Source organism: Camelus ferus, chromosome 2 (assembly GCF_009834535.1).
Source record: "Camelus ferus isolate YT-003-E chromosome 2, BCGSAC_Cfer_1.0, whole genome shotgun sequence".
Taxonomy (NCBI): domain Eukaryota; kingdom Metazoa; phylum Chordata; class Mammalia; order Artiodactyla; family Camelidae; genus Camelus; species Camelus ferus.
In genome coordinates this window covers 50,790,163-50,809,109 of record NC_045697.1, presented here as the reverse complement: position 1 = coordinate 50,809,109, position 18,947 = coordinate 50,790,163, and the positions used below count along the sequence as shown (strand labels likewise).

At 39.7% G+C, this 18,947-nt stretch overlaps 2 protein-coding genes across 2 annotated transcripts; both read left to right on the top strand.

Moving 5' to 3' along the window:
- Positions 1-7,725: 7,725 nt before the first annotated feature.
- On the top strand, positions 7,726-9,268 carry PPBP (pro-platelet basic protein). Its single transcript, XM_006188698.3, has 3 exons — positions 7,726-7,913; positions 8,244-8,379; positions 8,506-9,268. Exons 1-3 carry the CDS (start codon positions 7,793-7,795, stop codon positions 8,606-8,608), a joined length of 360 nt encoding a protein of 119 aa, XP_006188760.1. The 5' UTR covers positions 7,726-7,792; the 3' UTR covers positions 8,609-9,268.
- A 3,292-nt stretch (positions 9,269-12,560) lies between these two features.
- On the top strand, positions 12,561-13,836 carry LOC102511168 (platelet factor 4). The gene is made up of 3 exons (XM_032491429.1): positions 12,561-12,766; positions 13,078-13,207; positions 13,345-13,836. Exons 1-3 carry the CDS (start codon positions 12,667-12,669, stop codon positions 13,430-13,432), a joined length of 318 nt encoding a protein of 105 aa, XP_032347320.1. The 5' UTR covers positions 12,561-12,666; the 3' UTR covers positions 13,433-13,836.
- The last annotated feature ends 5,111 nt before the right edge of the window (positions 13,837-18,947 follow it).

Sequence of the window (18,947 nt, the reverse complement as noted above, 5' to 3'; positions counted from 1 at the left end):
GCTTTTATTTGTTTATAGGGCTTTTTACCCAACCCTATTAAGAGTTCTCCCAGAACACCTACCATATTTCATTCATTTCTACATCCCCAGTAGCTCACACAGACTAACGTAAGTGAATTAATAAACTATCCTAAAACTTCAGGTTGTCAGATAGTGTCTTAAAATCAGTCACCTGGCTCGTGGTAGGTACTGAATAAATTGTAGCTCCTTTACCATCTTTTCTCCTTCTTGTCTACAAGTAATTCAAGAGCTTTGTTACGTGCAGTCCCCTCGACCTATAACACACTTTCACCTGACTAATTCCCAACCTTCCTTCCAGGCCTGTTTACCTGTCACGTAAGGCTTCTCTGACCCTTCCCCCCAACCAGATTAAAGCCCCATTTATATCCTGCCATAGAACCTTGCCCTCTTCTTTCATAGCGTCTTGTCACCGCCATGACGATGGAGCCAACAGAGACCACGTACACGCGGCCATTGATTTAGCATCTGTTCCAACGTCACTGCAAATTCCATGCGGGCAGGGCCATGTTCATCATGTTCATTTCAGTTCCCAGGATAGTGCCTCACACATGGTAGGTGCTTACACAGATGAGGGATCTAAACAAGTCCCACTGTCTCTCTGGTATTAAAATAGCAATTTTGTGTAAATAGCTCATTCTTAGGAATAGCAAGGAAACAAAAGGAAAGAGACTAATCCAATTAGTATACATGCTCACATTCCCTAATTGGATTAATATATTATATACACTTATGTTAACATACATTTGTATTTATTAGTATATATTAATATAACCTAAGTTATTCTAAATCTTTTCATCTTTCCACCTAGCAAGATACAAAGATATATAAAAACTTAGAGTAGATCCAAAGAGATGGGTTGGCTGACAGTTTTTTTTCAGCAATATAAAAGAGCACAAAATAACAAAAAATTTTTAAAAATTATTACATTTCTATGGTCTTTTTTCACTCTCTCAAATAGCATTTTTTCCCTCGAACCTACAAATTATACACTAATCCTAAGGAAACACTTTTAGCAAACCAAATTACCATAAATGTTTGAAAGATAAATTTTGCTGTCTTGGTGGGGGTGGGGTACAGCTCAGTGGTAGAGTGTGTGCTAGGTGTGCACAAGGACCTGGGTTCAGTCCCCAGAGCTTCCACTTAAAAATAAATGAATAAATAAACCTACCTCTCCCCCAACAAAAATAATAAAAAGAAAACAATTTTTCAGTGTTTTAAACAATCTCTGATTTATTGTATCAGCTCCAAAATAGTCATTGAGTAAGTGCCTAATCATAACAAAGGAAAGCACACAAAGTGCCCTTTGGATGAGTAAAACATAAGTTCTGTGAAGAAATAAACATTACTGATTACTTTTTTCTTTATCCTCATTCAATATATTTGTTTTTCCCAGAAGCAAGATTTATAAGTTTAATTTGTTCATAGACCATAGAATAAGAACTTACTGTAGTATCCTCGAAGTTGTATTTTCATGTTCATGCTATAATTGGTCATTTATAAAGAAAATAGATCACAGTATATTACCAAATTATAACCTTCCACAAGAACTGCAATGACAGCTACTTCTCACCAGTCCTACTGCTACAATTGATCCTGCCACTTGCACTCAAAGACTAGCAAACACATCTAGGGGAAATTAACCTAATGCACTTCTTCTAGGGCTATGTCTTATATTGTCCTCACACAAACCCCTAACTTCTATATTCACTCTGTTATCCCTCTGAAGTTCACACCCGTATAGGAAATCACTAGGAATCAAATAAATGCTCAGCTAAAATTTACTTGATGTTCCTCCTTTAGTATAGACAATTTTCAATGTATAATCAATGCCCTTCATTCTACCAGAGTTTCTTGTTTTCCTCTGACACATTCACATAATCCTTTAATTCCTGAAGATATGACCAAGATCTATGATAAAATATGACTAGTGGCTTTGTTTTTCTATCACAGTTTTAATTCTTGCATAAGGAAAAGAATTTCTGTGGGTAACTCTCCTGTTGTTCATAACTTCAGAAGTCCTTCCTAGATGTTGCAAATTGAGAAATTTACTGGACAAAAGAGGCACCTGGGGATTTCAATTCGCCTCCCTGCCTAAGTCACGGAAGACAAGGAAATGTACATGATTCTGATTTTGGCGGATGAGCCTCAGTGGCTTTTACTCAGAAAGCTAATATTATATTCCCAAGAAGGATTCTTCATGCTTCAAATATGCAGAGTGAAATAATGACATAGAAAGACCTAGAGTTTAGGTGTAAAAGTTTGTTTCTACAAAGCCTAGAGTCCAGTTTCTTAAATACTGAGAAACTGCAAGAACACGCCTTGCCCTCTGAAAAATCCATGTTGTGTGTTTCCCCTGCACACAAATGTATGAAGATTATTTCTGGTCTACCCGTAGAGGTGGACAAAGAGAAAAACAGTTGATTTGAGCCATTTCCATCAAGAGAGGCCAGTGATACTGCTTTCTGGTTTGTGGTGAGGAGCGAGGTCAGAGGAACTGCATTTCAAATCTAGTTTAGGGTACTTTTAGCTATGTGACCATGGCAATTTATTTAATCTCTCCATCCCTCAGTTTTCTCATCTGTAGAATCAGTACAGTGGGATCTATCTCTCAAGCAATAAGGGCTAGCTGGGAACAAAGCAGTTTCTTGATAAATGTTAGTTCCTTCTCCAAGTCTCCTAATTCAAACTCCCCTTTACAAATGAGGAAACTGAAAACTCTATCATTTAAGCACTCTTATTTTTTTCATATTTATTAATATTCTTTGCACCTATATGTGAATGATTAATTTTTAGTGTTTCTAAGAAACGTTTTCCTACCAGTCTTATTTAGGAAGCTTCTGGAAGCAATGCATTCACATTCTCTCCATATTTTCTGTCACTTACATGATAATATTATAAAAATATATGAGGCATTTCCCTTCTTATAAACATTTATCTAACAAATATCAGTATAGACATTTACTGATAATCTTGTTACACACTAGACCCTGAGCAAGACTCTTATGCTATGGAGATTACAAAGATGAGAAGCTCTCAGCCTAAGTTGAGGTCTTTTGGCAGCAAATTTACTTAGAACTTTCTCTGACAAAGCTTTTCTTGAAGGCTGAATGAAAAGGAACTAGATTTTTTTTTTTTTCTAAGAGAAAGTGTATCTTAGGTTACACTGGCTAGAATCAAACTCTGAGAGGAGATCCGTGGGCTGAAGTGCTCTAAAAATTAACCTCTGTTGGGAAGTAAGGATGCAGCAGTGGGCAGAGGGACAGTTGCTCTTGTAATGAAGAGTCCAGTGGTCCCATGAGACGTTCTGGAGCTGGGATGGCCTCTTGGAGTTACTCTGAATTGTGGCAGGGAGGCAGACTTCTGGATCCTCCCACCGACCAGTCACTGGCTGTGCGGGACCCCTGGAGCGTGGGCATCGCTTTAGATGAGATGGCCCCTCAGGCAGTGGGACCTGTGGATTAGGAAGTCAGCTGTAATTTTTCTGCGAGGAAAGCCGAGGTGCCGCACCCAGAGGAACTGAAAGGGTGTTTAGGAGACGCTTGTGGGTTTTGGGGTGGGGAGGGGAGAAAAGGGAAGGAAGGGAGGAGAGAAGTAGAAGGAAAGAGGAGAAAGGAAAGGGGAAGGGATGTGGAGGAGAGTGGAAGTCTCTTGTCTTTTCTTTTCCTTGTTTTTCCTTCTTCTCTTTCCTCCTCCTGTCTCCCCTCTCTCTTTCTGTCCTGCTCTCTTCCTTCCTTCCTCCTTTCTATTCTTACTTTACTCCTGAGAAATAAAACAATACTACCTAAAAGAGGAGAAGAAGAAGGAGGATCAAGATGCCCCTGCAGAAATCTCAGTCACAAGCCAGCACGAACCACCTCCAGGAGAATGAGGTCATTTTGGACTTTTCAGCCATTCCACTTGCCCTCTGGCTACACCCACATACGTGAACTCAGGCAAAATGACAGCAGAAGAACCTCTCATTAGCTCACAGAATTGTCAGAAATAATTAACTGTTGTTGTAAGCCACTACGTTGGGGTGGCTTGTCACACAGCCAAAGAGGATCCGAAAAGGACCATCATACATCTGAGATTCGACAAATGATTAATCAACATTATTACAATAAAAATTCTCAGGCCTGCAAAACATGGCATTGTTCCTGTACCACAGCACCCAGGGAAGGAATTTCCCCCTCAACTCCTTCCCCCTCCCCACTCTCCCCTACTGCCCCCCGTGCACCACCTATGGGCGATGTACGGCCTCAACTGAATAAGTGCCTGAGTAATTGATGTCTGGATCGTTCTTGTCAGCTCAGTTACACGGCACACACATTAGATTTCCATACTTACAGGAAATCTTTTGTTGGCTAGTATTTCAATTCATTGATTACAGTGCTTTAACAAACTGACCCCCAGTTTTATTATCCCAAGGATCTTCTGTACCAACTGCTTTTAGAATGAACTTAGGCGATAGATTATTTCTTCATATGTGGGTGGTGTCAGTTCAAAACATTCTCTGTAAGGCAGAATTCATATAGGTCTTAATTTTAATGGTTAATGTTCCTCCAATGTCTTTAGATATTTTCTTTTAAAAGAACCAACCGGTAAGTTCTGTTTTGAGGCTTAGAAAACTTGCTGGTTTCCTGAATGACACAGTTGTTTATACAGTGACTTAAAGGAAAAAGAGATAAAGCAATTTAACACACACACACACACACACACACACACACACACACACACACACACACAAAGCCAGGGTGACAATTTATAAAAAACTGTCAAGTTATTTTTAAACCCAAGAGCCCCGACACTAATTTTCTAACATTCATTTATGTTATAATTTTATATAAGCTAACTTCTTTTACTTGAATAACTGATTTTGAAGTATTTTTTACCCATTTCTGTAAGTCAGTTTGTCTATATCTGTATTATGTTTCTCTTCATGGAAATCAAAGAGAATTGTACAAATGACAGGACTAGCAGTCAGCAATAGTAGTAGTAGCAGCAGCAGATTCGTATTTCCATGCCATTGCTTTGCATGAATGTTTGAGGTCTCACTTTTAGAAAAGAAGTAATTAGATGACTAAGTCACACAACAAAGAGACTTTGTAATTCCTGGCACATAGTAGATGCTTAAATTAATATTTATTGAATGGATGAAAACTAGCAAAAACTTAGTTACCTCCAGTGCTGACTAATAGGCTTGTGGAATTTTCATGAGTCAAGAAATGTGTTAGTACTTCCTCACAAACCTTGCTGACGATGTATCTTTTGTGACAAAATACACTTGTTGGTTAAGACAATGAGTAGATGATCCTGGACTACATGTCTGCCTACCTCTTTCCTGGTATCTACTGAAAAAGCTTCAGTAGTTCAGAAATCATTCCCTATGGTTTCCCCAAAAGGATTAGGAACTTTTGAGTCATCTTACTAAGAAGCAGGAAAGAAATGCGGATAGTGTCTGCAGGCGGGGAAGTGTCCAGTGAAACCAATAAATACAGTAAACAATATGTTGCAATGTGATGGATAGAAAAAGAAAGATACTGTGACTAATGCCAAAAACCTTTTTATCTTGCTCTGGAAATAGTTTTGAGCTTATGTCTGAATAAAAATATGCCTGATTTGTGAATTAGCAATATTTGAATCACAATAATGGGGAAAGACTATACAGCCATCCCTCAAGGACTAAAAAGGAGTTTGCTCTCCTTAGTCTGTTTCCTGTTGAGAATCTGTCTGTAATTCACACTGTCAGCTCTTAGAAGGATACTCATTTTCAGCTTAAGATTTTCCTTAAGCTCACTTTTTAGACTATGAATTTTGGAGTTGGGAGAGGTGGGAAATCCTTTTAATTTAATATATTCTACTGCTAGACTGTAGGTTATAAGAAGAAAACAAATGAGATGGAGACAAATAAGGAATACATTGTAAAACAGAACCTAAGAACTTAAACATACTCAGTAACTGCTAAACAACAGGGAAAGTTGGCTTAAAAGTTTCTTTTAAAAAGCTTGGAAAAATTATTTACCATAGTTATTCTTTTGATAAAAAGTAATTTTGTACATTTACTATTTTAAGATTTCTTCTAGAATGTTAAAGGTATATAAAATAAGAAAAAAAAGTGGGAAGTTTGAATATTGTGTAAGATTTGTACATACTTGTAAGAGGAAGACCATGTGTGTCTGGGCCTCATCCTTTCTACCCAGCCTTCCAAATCGCCTTCTTATACCACATGTACTCTGGGTCATGTGGAATCTCGTTTGAGAATTGTGGCTGTTGAGAAAGGAAAGAGAAAGTTTCCTTTAGTGATACGTATTCATTGCTTTATTCATTAATACTGTGTAGCTGAGACCTACTATGTATTGAGTTATCCTACCCACTGTAGGATACATCAGCTCGAAGAAACCTTGGACATACTTCTGCCTTCAGAGGTGTACAGTCCTGTTGAGGAAGCAAGTCTCATAGACAGGACAAGATCCAGAAATAGCATATACAAGTCAGCACGTGAGGTGTAGGTCCATCTCTGTGTCTTTGCAGGGCTTTGTCTATGTTCTGTGGGGTTTTAGATCAGGACCCTTAATTAGGGTCTGAGAAGTGAGGGGTAAAGATCTTAACTGCAATTTGTATAAGTACAAAACTGGAAACACACTCAAACTCACCAAGGAGACAGAAATTGGACAACAATTACCCACTCTTTTGAATGTTATGCAGATGTTAAAAAAAATGAGGAAAAATGACACTGAGGGAGCATGAAAGGATGCTGAGGACATATTTTTAAAGAACAAAAGCTGTGTAATAACCCCATGTATATAAAAAAGATCTATATCTACCTCTCTCTATATACGTGTATCTTTGTGTGTTATGTTTGTGGCTCTATGTATATGTATATGTGCATAGATAATTGCAGATAGAATAGAAAACTAATGCCACATTGTTACCAGTGGTTACTATCAGAGGGCAGGAATGTGGAGTAATGGTGAAGAGGAACTTGCCTGCTTGATCCCGCATGTATCTGCAGGTTATGAATCTTTTACATAAATTGTAGTATACATGCTTCTGTTAGATTAATCATAAAAGGAAAAATAAAGATCTTGTTTTCTATACTCAGATGGTAGAAACGAGTAGTTTATTTTATAATGCAAGGGAAGATGAGTTTGCTTCTAGTTGCTGGATAAAATCCCAAAAGATAATAAATTTGGAAGACACAAAGGAGCTTAGTGAGGCTTTGATGGCAATTGGCTCCTGTTTTATCCACATACTCCAAACAAATCCCAACATTATCAACAACCACAACAGGGGTATCTGCTTTCCCTGGAAACAGGAAAGGGAAGATAACTCTCTTTTCCAAGGGCCACATACTTTTGCTTTCAGGGACATAAAAAGTGTCTATTAAGCCTATAAATTGCATTAGAGGAAAGGCAGGTCATGTTACATAATGATACAAAGAAAATATATGTAATATTTCAGTCTAGTTCTTGCCTAAGGAGAGTGTTAAATATGTGTAAGGGAGATGGGTATTGAGAAAGGGAGAGTGGGAACATGCAGTGATGCTTAAAATAAAATTAAGCAGGAATTTGACTTGCCTGGTATTTATCAGGGTTGGGCACCCCTTGACCACTCTTACACACATGTTACCACACATCCTCACTTCCTCCATCCTTATCCTTTTTCTCCTTACTGGCCTTGAGGGAGTGTGTATAAAAGACATCAGGAGACCATGAAAAGCCACTTAGCGGCAGACTCCTAGGCAATTCGCCCTCCTGGCTCTGGGAACAACTCTAGCCCAGTCTTTTCCACCATGAGCCGCAGACCCAGCGCCGCCTCCTACTGTGCCAGCGCCAGCCCACTTCCTGCCCTCCAGGTGTTGCTGCTACTGTCACTGCTCCTGACCACGCTGGTTCCCTCCACCATCGGAGAAAGTAAGAGAGACTTAGGGCGAGCCGAAGGTGGAGTTTCTGCTTCCCTGAACCTGAGGCTGCTTCTGCTGCAGCTGTGTCTGGGGGAAGGACCGTCCCAGTGCTTCTGGGGCTGGAGAAGACCAGTAGTCCTAAATGGAGGAGCTGCACTCAGTGGGCACTTGACATGTGCCAGGAATCCTGCTGGGGTACTTTACTAAAAGTTACAGATCATAGTCACGATGGCTTTGGGAGAGAGGTACAGTTGACAAAGGAGGGACTGGAGAAACACACCCATGGGTGAGATCCCTGAGAGAATCATGGCCACTAATAGAATCACACTTTCTACCCTAGCTAAACGTGGGGAAAGATTGCTGTATGTGGAACTTCGCTGCCTGTGTGTGAAGACCACCTCTGGCATTCATCCCAGTAACATCCAAAGTCTGGAGGTGACCAGGGCAGGACCCCACTGCACCAAAGTTGAAGTGATGTAAGTCTCTGCTTCTGTGGTATTGCCTCACTAGGGAAGCCCTCCACCTCTGTCTCCAACCGACACTGTAGAGTCCCTTCTGACAGTGGCCAGGACGCTCACAGATAATTCTATTCTCTTTTGCAGAGCCCTGCTGAAGAATGGGAAGAAAATCTGCCTGGACCCAGAAGCTCCTGTAATCAAGAAAATAGTCCAGAAAATGCTGGAAGATCGTGGGTCAGCTGCTTAATCTTTTCACTTTCTGTTAAACCTTTATTTTAATCTCCCAGGAAGGATAGGCGTTTGAAGTCTTGGTTTTCTAGAGTTCTTATTTATCCAGGACACCTAGTCATATTGTATTAAACTTTGGATATGTTTTTCATTCTGTCTCAAAAGTTACATTTTATTCTGAGAAGACTGGTTAATAGATGACAGAGAAAACGATGAAAGTAAGCAAGGCTAGTTTCAAAAAACAATATATGATTTTCTTCCCAATTCTTGGCTAAATGGGGTACTATGCTTTGCATTTCTTTTTCTAAACATTTCTTTCCTGAATACATTTGTGTTATCTTGCTCCACTGTGCTATTAAACTCACCATGCCCATGATTCCATAATGGTCAGTGATGCTAGGAACCACACAGAGCCCGGCAGAGCGCACTTGCTTGATAAATGTTCATTAACATATTTAGGGACTTAGTAGAGCTTTTCATTGTCTTAGTCCTAGGATGTCTTGTTTCAAAGCATTCCCTGAAAGATTTTCCTAATGTTTGTTAGCCTTCAAATCCTAAAAATAATAAAGCTGTAGAATGTGAATCTTGTTATTTACTTGAAAGTGAATTTATTTAATACCAGTAGAACAAAAAAAATGATGAAAAGTATTAACATGCTCTCTATAAAATAAAACTCCAGTATGTTCAATAATAATAATAAAACATAGGTTCTACTTATTGTTGAATGTTGTACTCTGACATGCTTGTACATATTTGGATTTATTTAATGTCTACATGGTCACAATTTTAGTACTAGAATCAGCCTGGCAAATCAGTACGATAAAGAACTTAAACTTTACCAGACTACTAATTATTATTTTGTAATCAATGGAACTTTCATTCATTTCTTAATCCCTTAAATTTACATCCATACTACTCTTACCAAAATATTAACATAAAATGACAATTTATTATTACTTTTTTGTCATATGTTACTACTTTTAACAGAATTATTAGGGGAAAAACCCTTAATTTTTTTTTTTTACACTTTGGTATTTAACAATATGACCAGCAAAAGTCAGTAGTTGATGATCTGTGCCATTTTTAATGTACTATAGCAATAACTAAACTTTATTAATAACTTTTAATATGCCAGACATATTTAACTATTTTGCATGCATGAATTAAGTAATTCTTACAAGATAGCTATGATCTGGGTAAGAGCATATCCTCTAAAAAGAGAATAACTGAGTAGCTTAGTCCACCACTTGCTAGCTGTGTAACTTTGGGCAGGTTGCATAACCTCTCTGTGCCTAAGTGTCTTCATCTCTAAAATGGTGAAATATTGCTTACCTCATAGAGTTGATGTGAAAATTAACAGTTAATAAATTCAAAGTGCTGAAAATAATGCATGTCACATAGTAACCCATATATGAATGTTAGTTTCTATTTATTAGTAGTACTATTAATGTTTCCAGTGTTAACAGAGAAGAAAACTCAAGTTCAAAGGGATTAGCAAATTTGTCCCAGAATCAGATAACTAAGCAGGTGACAGAGTGGGTCTTTGAAACCATGCTCTTAACCATCACAACACATCGCTTTCCTTGATTCTTCTTTCTGTAATGAAGAGATTATCTTATGTCATATAATATTATTGACACAGAAAGTAGGGCTGGATTCATGAATAGGATACTGAACATTCTGTGATGGTTATAGAAGAAGGTATCAGTTCACCTGCCCCAACCTGCACATGGAATTTGGGGTGCGTTCATGTATTAAGCATTTAGTTCACAATCTCTGCATTATTAATGTTTCCTTTCATTATCTCTTCACATTATAGGTTTAATGCTTTAAAATGCTTCGTCTACAAAGTTAATACATCTATCAAGTAACAGTTAACAAAAATACACATGAATAAACATGTAACAAATGAAACAGTAAATGGTGATTGCAGTCATTGTCATCAGTTTTTCTCCAATAATTCAAAATAGCTCAATATCTCATTCATTTTTAGTGGTCTCCTACTGAAATCTAACTGGGCCAGCTCTTGAGACATGATGCAGTTTTTACATTATGCTAATATCTCCTGCAATGCAGATGTCTCTTACTTTGGATGTGCATATATTGAACTATTCTATTTAGATGCAGAGAAAGAAGGGCTTAATTGTCACTTCCTACTCCCTGGATTCCTTTACACTGCAAATATTGAAATCTAGGGGTAAGGTTGTACAAATCCAGGATGTTGCCCATCCATATGCTAAACCACCCCCCAGCCGTTCCCTCTGCTGCTAACCCACTTTGGGATCTCAAGTGTCAGTTTCATACACATGTATGACTTACAACACATGTTCTACTAGCCAGCGTGTGGATGCAGGATATTCAAAGACGTATAAGTTACAGAGACTTGCCCTTGAAGAGATTACTGTCTGGGAGGAAGAGGCAGACAGGTTGACAAATAATCACAGCCACATGGGACACATGTTCATATAGAGAAATGCTTCAGTCGCACAAAGAAACAGACACATGAACACATCAAAGCCTCATCTTCATCATTTTCAACATTTATCATCTTCACTAACATGGTACTTCATACTGAGTCCCTACCATTGTGCTAGAATAGTGATAGGCAGTATGATCCCTCACCTCTTGGAGCTTTCCACTCAGGACCAGAAACCATTTTAATTAAACATGTTTAAATACACACACGCATATATGTGTATTGTATGATCTGTGAGAAACAGGAGAAGCAGAGGGTGCTATAAGACAACAGGGAACACAAGGCTCTTTGGCTGTCAGGGGAGTCCCCTCTGGGGGGTTGATATTTAAGCAGACACCAGAAATATGAATAGGACTTAACAAGCTGAAGGGTCAGGTGGTGGAAAAGTAAGAGCAAGAACACACTAGGCCCAGGAATTAGATTGAATATCCCTGCAGGAGTCTGGTCCTGATGAGCCTTAAGAGGTCAGCTAGTTCCATGCAGTGGGCTCCTGAGGCCCTTCACCACTGTTAATCAGTGTGACAGTGGCTTTGAGATGAGGGTGTACTTTGCCCTGATCAAGAGCCAAAGGCATTCTTTTTCAGGGAAGGGAAGATGCTCCATATTGATCTCTGGACCTTTTCTGTGCAGGATTCTGTTGCATACCCTCTACTCGCTCTCCCACCTCTTTTCCACACTCAACTCCCAGATGCTCTGTGTCCTCCTGAGAGCAACAGTGTTCCAGTGAGTAGTGCAGCCTTTCTCACCCTGTCACTGGTACTGGCCCAGGTGGTAGCAAGAGCTGGGCAATGTGGACTGAGAACTCCCTTGACCTCTTCTTGGCTGAGCAGAATGGAGAAACATCCAGGCACCAATTTCTTTACAGAAATAATGCATTCAAGTATTACTTTCATAATTTTTCTTCGAGTAAGAAGATAGAGGAGGATAATAGAGCTTGTTTCCTAGAGTATACTGGATGGTGGTTGGTAGAGTCAGGTAGATCCCATTCAAGAGAGTAAGGAAGCCTTCCCCATTTAGGTGAAATTTGGAGCTGAGCCATTGCCAAGAAACTCAATTCAACTTTTTAGCAGCAAAAAACAATGACAAAGTGCACTCCTTTAACATAACAGCTGCCAGACTCAACCCAGTGGTAATCGACAAGAAAGGCAGACGCCCAGGAGCAGTTGGGATTTGGAAACAGACACTGTCTTGTTCCCCAAGGTACAGTCTCTGTAAATTGCAACAGACGGTGGCTACAGAGAACACTACTATTACACATAACAAAGAAAACTTACATTGTATAAGATTCGAATACGGTTTCTAACTGCATAAATGTGCATGTATATGAATTCTGGGTGGGGCTTTGATCCTGCTCCCAGCTCCCAGCAAGGCTGCTATCCAGGGCTTTTTTTTTTTTTTTTTTTAATTCCTAATCTTGGCTGTCCAGAGCCTAGCTCTTTGCAGAAGTGTCTCAGCTTCTGCACCGCAGCCCCCCACTCTTTCCCCCTGGCTTCCGACCAGGGAGGAGATAAAACCGGCCTGGAGAGTCTGGGATACCACTGGTCTTCCGAGCGCCAGCCCCAGCTGCCCCTGCTCCCGGCTCCTGCCGGCATCTCCGCAACATGAGCCTCATAGCGGGTACCCGCGCCTCCCGCTGCCGGCCCAGCCCCAGGCTCCTGCTCCTGGGGCTGCTGCTCCTGCCGGCCCTCGCCCTCGCCCAAGGTGAGAGCTGAAGCAGGGTCGGGAAAGGTGGCGGGGGTGGGGGTGGGATATGGGGAAGTGACAGCCTGGGAACTCCAGGGGCTAGGGCGGAGTCTGTAACCATTCGGGACCCCAACTATGATTTGCTGAGTGCTTGCTACGTGTGCAGGAGCTGTACCCAGCGCTGTCCATCTTAATCATCTAGTTGTACATCCTTTTGGAGGTATGATTTGTGGATGAGGAAATAAAGGTCAAACGTAGTGAAAAAGATCCCTAAGGTACTTTTGGTTATTCAGAGTCATCACTCTCTGCCACCCTCACCCAACCCCTAGCTGACCCTGAAGCTGGAGATGGAGACCTGCACTGCCTGTGTGTGAAGACCACCTCCGGAGTCCATCCCAAGCACATCTCCAGCCTGGAGGTGATCGGGGCCGGACTCCACTGCCCCAGCCCCCAACTGATGTGAGTCCTTGCACTTCTTCCGCGCCTCCCTCGCCCCCTCTGCCCTCCCCTACCGCCCCTCCACACCCGCCTCCACGCCCCTCCACCTTCAATCCCAGTGACTGAGAAGTGTGTCTTCTCTTCCCCCACCCCCGCAGAGCAACGCTGAAAAAAGGGAGGAAAATTTGCCTGGACCCGCAGGCCCCTCTGTATAAGAGAATAATCAAGAAACTTTTGAAGACTTAGCTACTAACTGCCTAAATCTGTACTTTGGCTATACGATGTGTTTCTTTTTCTTTTCTTTTTTCCGTTTTCAATCTAACTGTGGAAAAAGTCTTCTGATGTTTTTATTACCCTTGAAATGCTACATAAATAAAATAAATCAAGTTGTGGTATAGTCAATATTTCTTAATAGACCAAAGAAATAGTGTTGACACATCAAAGTTTCATATAAGGAAAAATCTCCAGAATTAAGGAAAAAAATATTTTTAAGGAAGATTTGGTTTAATAAAGATTGGTTTTACTTGGTGTTATATGTTCACTGATACATATTTGCTTATTTACATGATTGCATTACTTAATAACTTACTTACATACTATTGTTATGATTAGCTTTGCACTTAAATATTAATAAATAAATACTAACCACACTTAAGTCTTCTGGGCTGTTTTTTAAAAAAAAATTTAAAAAATAAATCAGACTCTGCTTTTATCCCTTTAAGATTTATACTTTACCCCAGTATGGAAAATTAATAAAAATGAAACTAGGATTCTCTACTACTTAATAGAAATAAATTGATACTTTTCAGAGAATTACATTAAAACATTTTACTCTTTATTGGCTCTTTGATAATACTGACATTGCACAAAAATAAAATACTAAAATAATTCTTGCAACCATTATTGTCCATAATAAATCCCACATTCACAAACCTACAGAATTGGTTCCCATCACATTTTATTTATATACCATGAGTGCTGCCTAAAAATTGGCCTCTATACCCGAATAGCCAAATAGAGAGTCAGAGGTAGAGTTTTGGGATGGTAGAAAAGAACACTTTATTGCTTTCCCAGGCAGAGGGAATCACAGCAGGCTCATGCCTTAAAAGACTGTGAGCCCATCTTGGGGTTGGGGTCTTAAGGTTTTATAGAAAAACTGGGTGGAACAGAAAAGGTGACAACAATGAGTGCGTTTTACAGGGTGTTACTTTCTCTTCATATTGATAAGAACTTGCTGTTGTTATGGAGGAATTGAGAAGGGTCTGCCCATTTTCTTGAGGTTGGTTCCATGACCTTCTTTCCAGAACTTTAGGGTAAAAGGACAAGTTATTCTAAGAAAAGAGTGCACAGGGAAGGGAGCATATTAGCTATAAGATCAATTTATCTAGAAGTAAGTACAGTCCTGGACAACTCAAGAGCCATCTTATTAGTTTTCTACTCTTTCATGAGTTTTGCACTAAGCATGAAAATGTCTTGAAGAAATTTTTTCCCTCAATATTAGGTTCAATAAAACCTTGTTTGCAGTTTACTACTTTCCATGAATTTCTTAATATTGGAGATACTGAAATTGTGATTAAAGAGCTGTGGAAGTTAGGAGAAATACAAAGTTGTATTTCATTCAAGCTTTAAGAAGACACTCATGTACTTTGGCGAGAAAGGATGGTGTTGAAAGATGGCTGTGTTAGTTACCTATTAACTTCAGTACATAACAAAGTACCATAAATTCAACGGCTTAAACAACACGAATTTATTATATTTCAGTTCTGGAAGTCACAAGTCCAAAATGCAGTTTACAGCCTAATCTCAGTGTCCTTAGAGCTGCATTCCTTCTGGAGGTTCTAGGGGAGAATCCATTTCCTTGTCTTGCTCAGCTTTAGAGGTCATCTGCATTCTTCAGCTCCTGACCCCTTCCTCCATCTTCAAACTACTTCACTCTGACCTCTGCTTTCGTTGTCACCTCTGACACTTCAACTTACACCCTGCCTGCCTTTTAAAAGAACCTTGTGATTATGCTGTGCCCACTTGGATGATCCAAGGTAATCTTCCCATCTCAAGAGCCTTAACATATTTGTGAAGTCCTTTTTGCCATATAAGGTAACATTTGTGCCAGGTTCCAGGGATTAGGACATGGAAATCTTTATTCAGCCTACCACAGTGGGCAAGAAGGCGGAATCTAGTTGAGGCAAGAGGAAGCTGCAGACCCTTACCAGTGAGCTAATGTCATTTCAACCTAAGGTAGTATAGTTTGTGTACAAGTAGGGTTAGACTCCTAAGAGAAAGTGGAGAATAGTCCAATTCTGTTTCCTTGGAGTTGGGGGAGGGAGAGGAAGAAGGCTTTGAGATAAGGAACTACTTAAATAGACTCTACTTATAGAGGTCAATGAAGTGCCAGAGTATTATCTAAACGTCCACACCCACTTTGCATGTTAGGTGATGTTAATTCCATTATAGACTTGTGGTAACCATCTCAGAAAGGTTAAGGAAGCTCCCAAGGCCGGATTGTCAGGAGGTTGAGCAGATCAGTCGGACTTCCAGCTCCCAGCTCTTTCTTTCACTGTCCTGCCTTTCACACAGGCCAGCGGTATGTTAGCTAGTTTTTCAGAGAGGAACTAACCCATAAACCAGCTCTTAGAGGTGGAGTAGGAATTTGTCAGGGGGAAAAGGGAAGAATGAAACTGACACATGATAAAAAGTAGAAAGACATAAGGTCGTATGAACTGCTTATATATTCTGGAGATCAAGCCTTTGTCAGTTTCATCTTTTGCAAAAATTTTCTCCCATTCCATAGGTTGTTCTTTTGTTTTGTTTATGGCTTCCTTTGCTGTGCAGAAGCTTGAAAACAAACAACCCAATCCAAAAATGGGCAGAAGACCTAAACAAGCAATTTTCCAAGGAAGAAATGCAAATGATCAATAAGCACATTAAAAAATGCTCAATATCACTAATTATCAGAGAAATGCAAATCAAAACTACGATGAGCTATCACCTCACACCAGTCAGAATGGCCATCATTCAACAGTTCACAATTGACAAATGCTGGAGAGGCTGTGGGGAAAAGGGATCCCTTCTACACTGCTGGTGGGAATGCAGTTTGGTGCCACCACTGTGGAAAACAGTATGGAGATTCCTCAAAAGACTAGGAGTAGGCTTACCATATGACCCAGGAATCCCACTCCTGGACATATATCCAGAAGGAACCTTACATCAAAAAGACACCTGCACCCAATGTTCATAACAGCACTATTTACAGTAGCCAAGACATGGAAACAGCCTAAATGTCCATCGACAAATGACTGGATAAAGAAGAGGTGGTATATTTATACAATGGAATACTATTCAGCCATAAAAATAGCGACATAACACCATTTGCAGCAACATGTGTGTCCCTGGAGAATGTCATTCTAAGTGAAGTAAGCCAGAAAGAGAAAGAAAAATACCATATGAAATCGCTCATATGTGGAATCTGAAAAAAAAGAACAATACAAAACAGAAACAGACTCATAGACATAGAATACAAACTTGTGGTTGCCAGCGGGGAGGAGGGTGGAAGGGACCGACTGGGAGTTCGAAATTTATAGATACTGACAGGCATATGTAGAATAGATAAACAAGATTATACTGTATAGCACAGGGAAAATATACAATCTTGTGGTAGCTCACAGTGAAAAAGAATGCAACGATGGATATACATATGTTCATGTATAACTGAAAAATTGTGCTCTATGCTGGAAATTGACACAGCATTGTAAACTGACTATAACTCAATAAAAAAAATGTAAAATAAAAAAAAAGAAAAGAAAAGAGAGACTTAAGTTCAAGTCCTCAGCGCGTTGATCATTCTGCAGAACTAAGTGCCAATGAGGAAGGTAAATGATGGTCTCCCAACTAGTTTTCACTCATTTGGTGTTTTTCACTTTTGGTCCACCTTGTGCATCATCACCCAAATTATCTTCAAAGTCCAAAGTCCTTAGCATGGCACCCAAGGGTGTGCCACACTCACTTCCCCTCTGTGCCTTAGTTTCCTCATCTCTAAAATGGGGATGGGTGTCTACTTCATATATTACTGTGAGGACTAAATGGATGATTTATGCAAAACACGTGGCATAGTTCCTCATACATAGTCTGTGTTTAAAAATCAGCAAGCATTAATTATTATTATTCTTTCAATATTGCTCTTAATCCACAATCCCAGTCAGTTTGGAGTGTTGAGTCAGGCAGTTAACAGAGTAATCCTTGGTGATAAGTAGCCAATAAAAAGTTGTAATAACAATAAGTTTCTCAAAACAAATAAGCTTTGAGAGAATACATTGGAAATGGGGTGTGGGTGGTACATACTTTTTTGCTTATATTCCTTTTACTTCCTGCTTCAAACAACATGCTTAGTTAGATTCAATAACTTGTAGGTATGACTCAAAAGGCCAAAGGACCTAAGCAAATTTTACAAAGTCTACCAATGCTGGTGACTTGTAAATCTTCCCTTCAGAATTAGCTCGGCTAACTAGCCTGAGAACTCTTTCAAGCTGCCGCCTTTATCAGCAACAGCATTTGGGAGAGGGTTTTCCTGCTGGGAAGAGTCTGCTGTATAACATTCATGGAGTGATAAGGATTGAATGAGCTTGAACTTTTTTTTCTTTCCTTCTTTCTTTCTCTTTTTTTTTTTTTTCCTGGCTGGAAGTAGTCAGCAGAAAATGCCCACAAACAAGGCTTTTCCCTGCATAGTCACAGGTCCTATCAACAGAACAAAACCACCAAAGGGTATTTTGCTCCCAGATGTCCTGCATTTTTAAAATGCTTGCTTTTTTTCCCCCTTATAAGGCCTTTGTGGTAAAAACAGTTTCCTCTTCAATGCATACAGCATTGAGGGCTTATTTTGTTATAAAAATATTTTTATACTTTCTCTCATTCCAAAAGACAATGAATGCATGCTCATTATAGATAGCATAGTGATACAGAGGAAATAAGGAGGAAATTTTTAAAAAACTGTAATTTCACTGCTCTAAAACGTTCTTTTTCTTTTTCAAAATATTGGTCACTTGATATAGTTATAAGGTGAACAGCTAATTTTCAATAAAATATCATTGTACACAGTCACCAAGGAACACAGTAATGACTTCATTGCACTGAAACTAGTTAGGGAGCATTCCTGTCCCAATTTTGGATAATAAGTTTTTCCTTGGGCAGAGAAATAGCATAAAACTCAAGTGCCCTAGCATCCACTTACACATTTGTAGATACTGTGTATGTATGTATTGACTGTGCTGGTGTATGTATGTATTTAAAGACACACACTGTTGCTGAAATATCAGCCCCCGTCGCTGACAAGCCAAATAACTCAGAGAGAGGGTCTTGGAGCTTACAAAAAAAGAGGCAGCTTTATTACTTTGCTGGGCAAAGGGGACTCACAGCAGGATAGTGCCTTTAAAGCTGTAAACCCCCCTTGGGGATGGGGCAGGGTGATTATATAGCCATAGCTCAAACAATGAAGCATCAATGACAGTAACAGAATTATTTTCTCATCAGAAGACTTGGAATGGCACTGAGACAGGAAGGGGGCAGGGCACAGCCATTCAAGGAATGCTACAGCGATTAACATCAAAATAGTGAAAGATTCAACCCCCAGTGGGCCTTGAGGCTCAAGATAGTGGGAGATTTGACTTCTAGTAGACCTTGAGCTTCATTATAAGCCCATTGTAATGTATTAACATGGTGAATAACATGCCCACAGGTGCCATGACAGTCCCAAGGCTAGCCATAGAAGGTC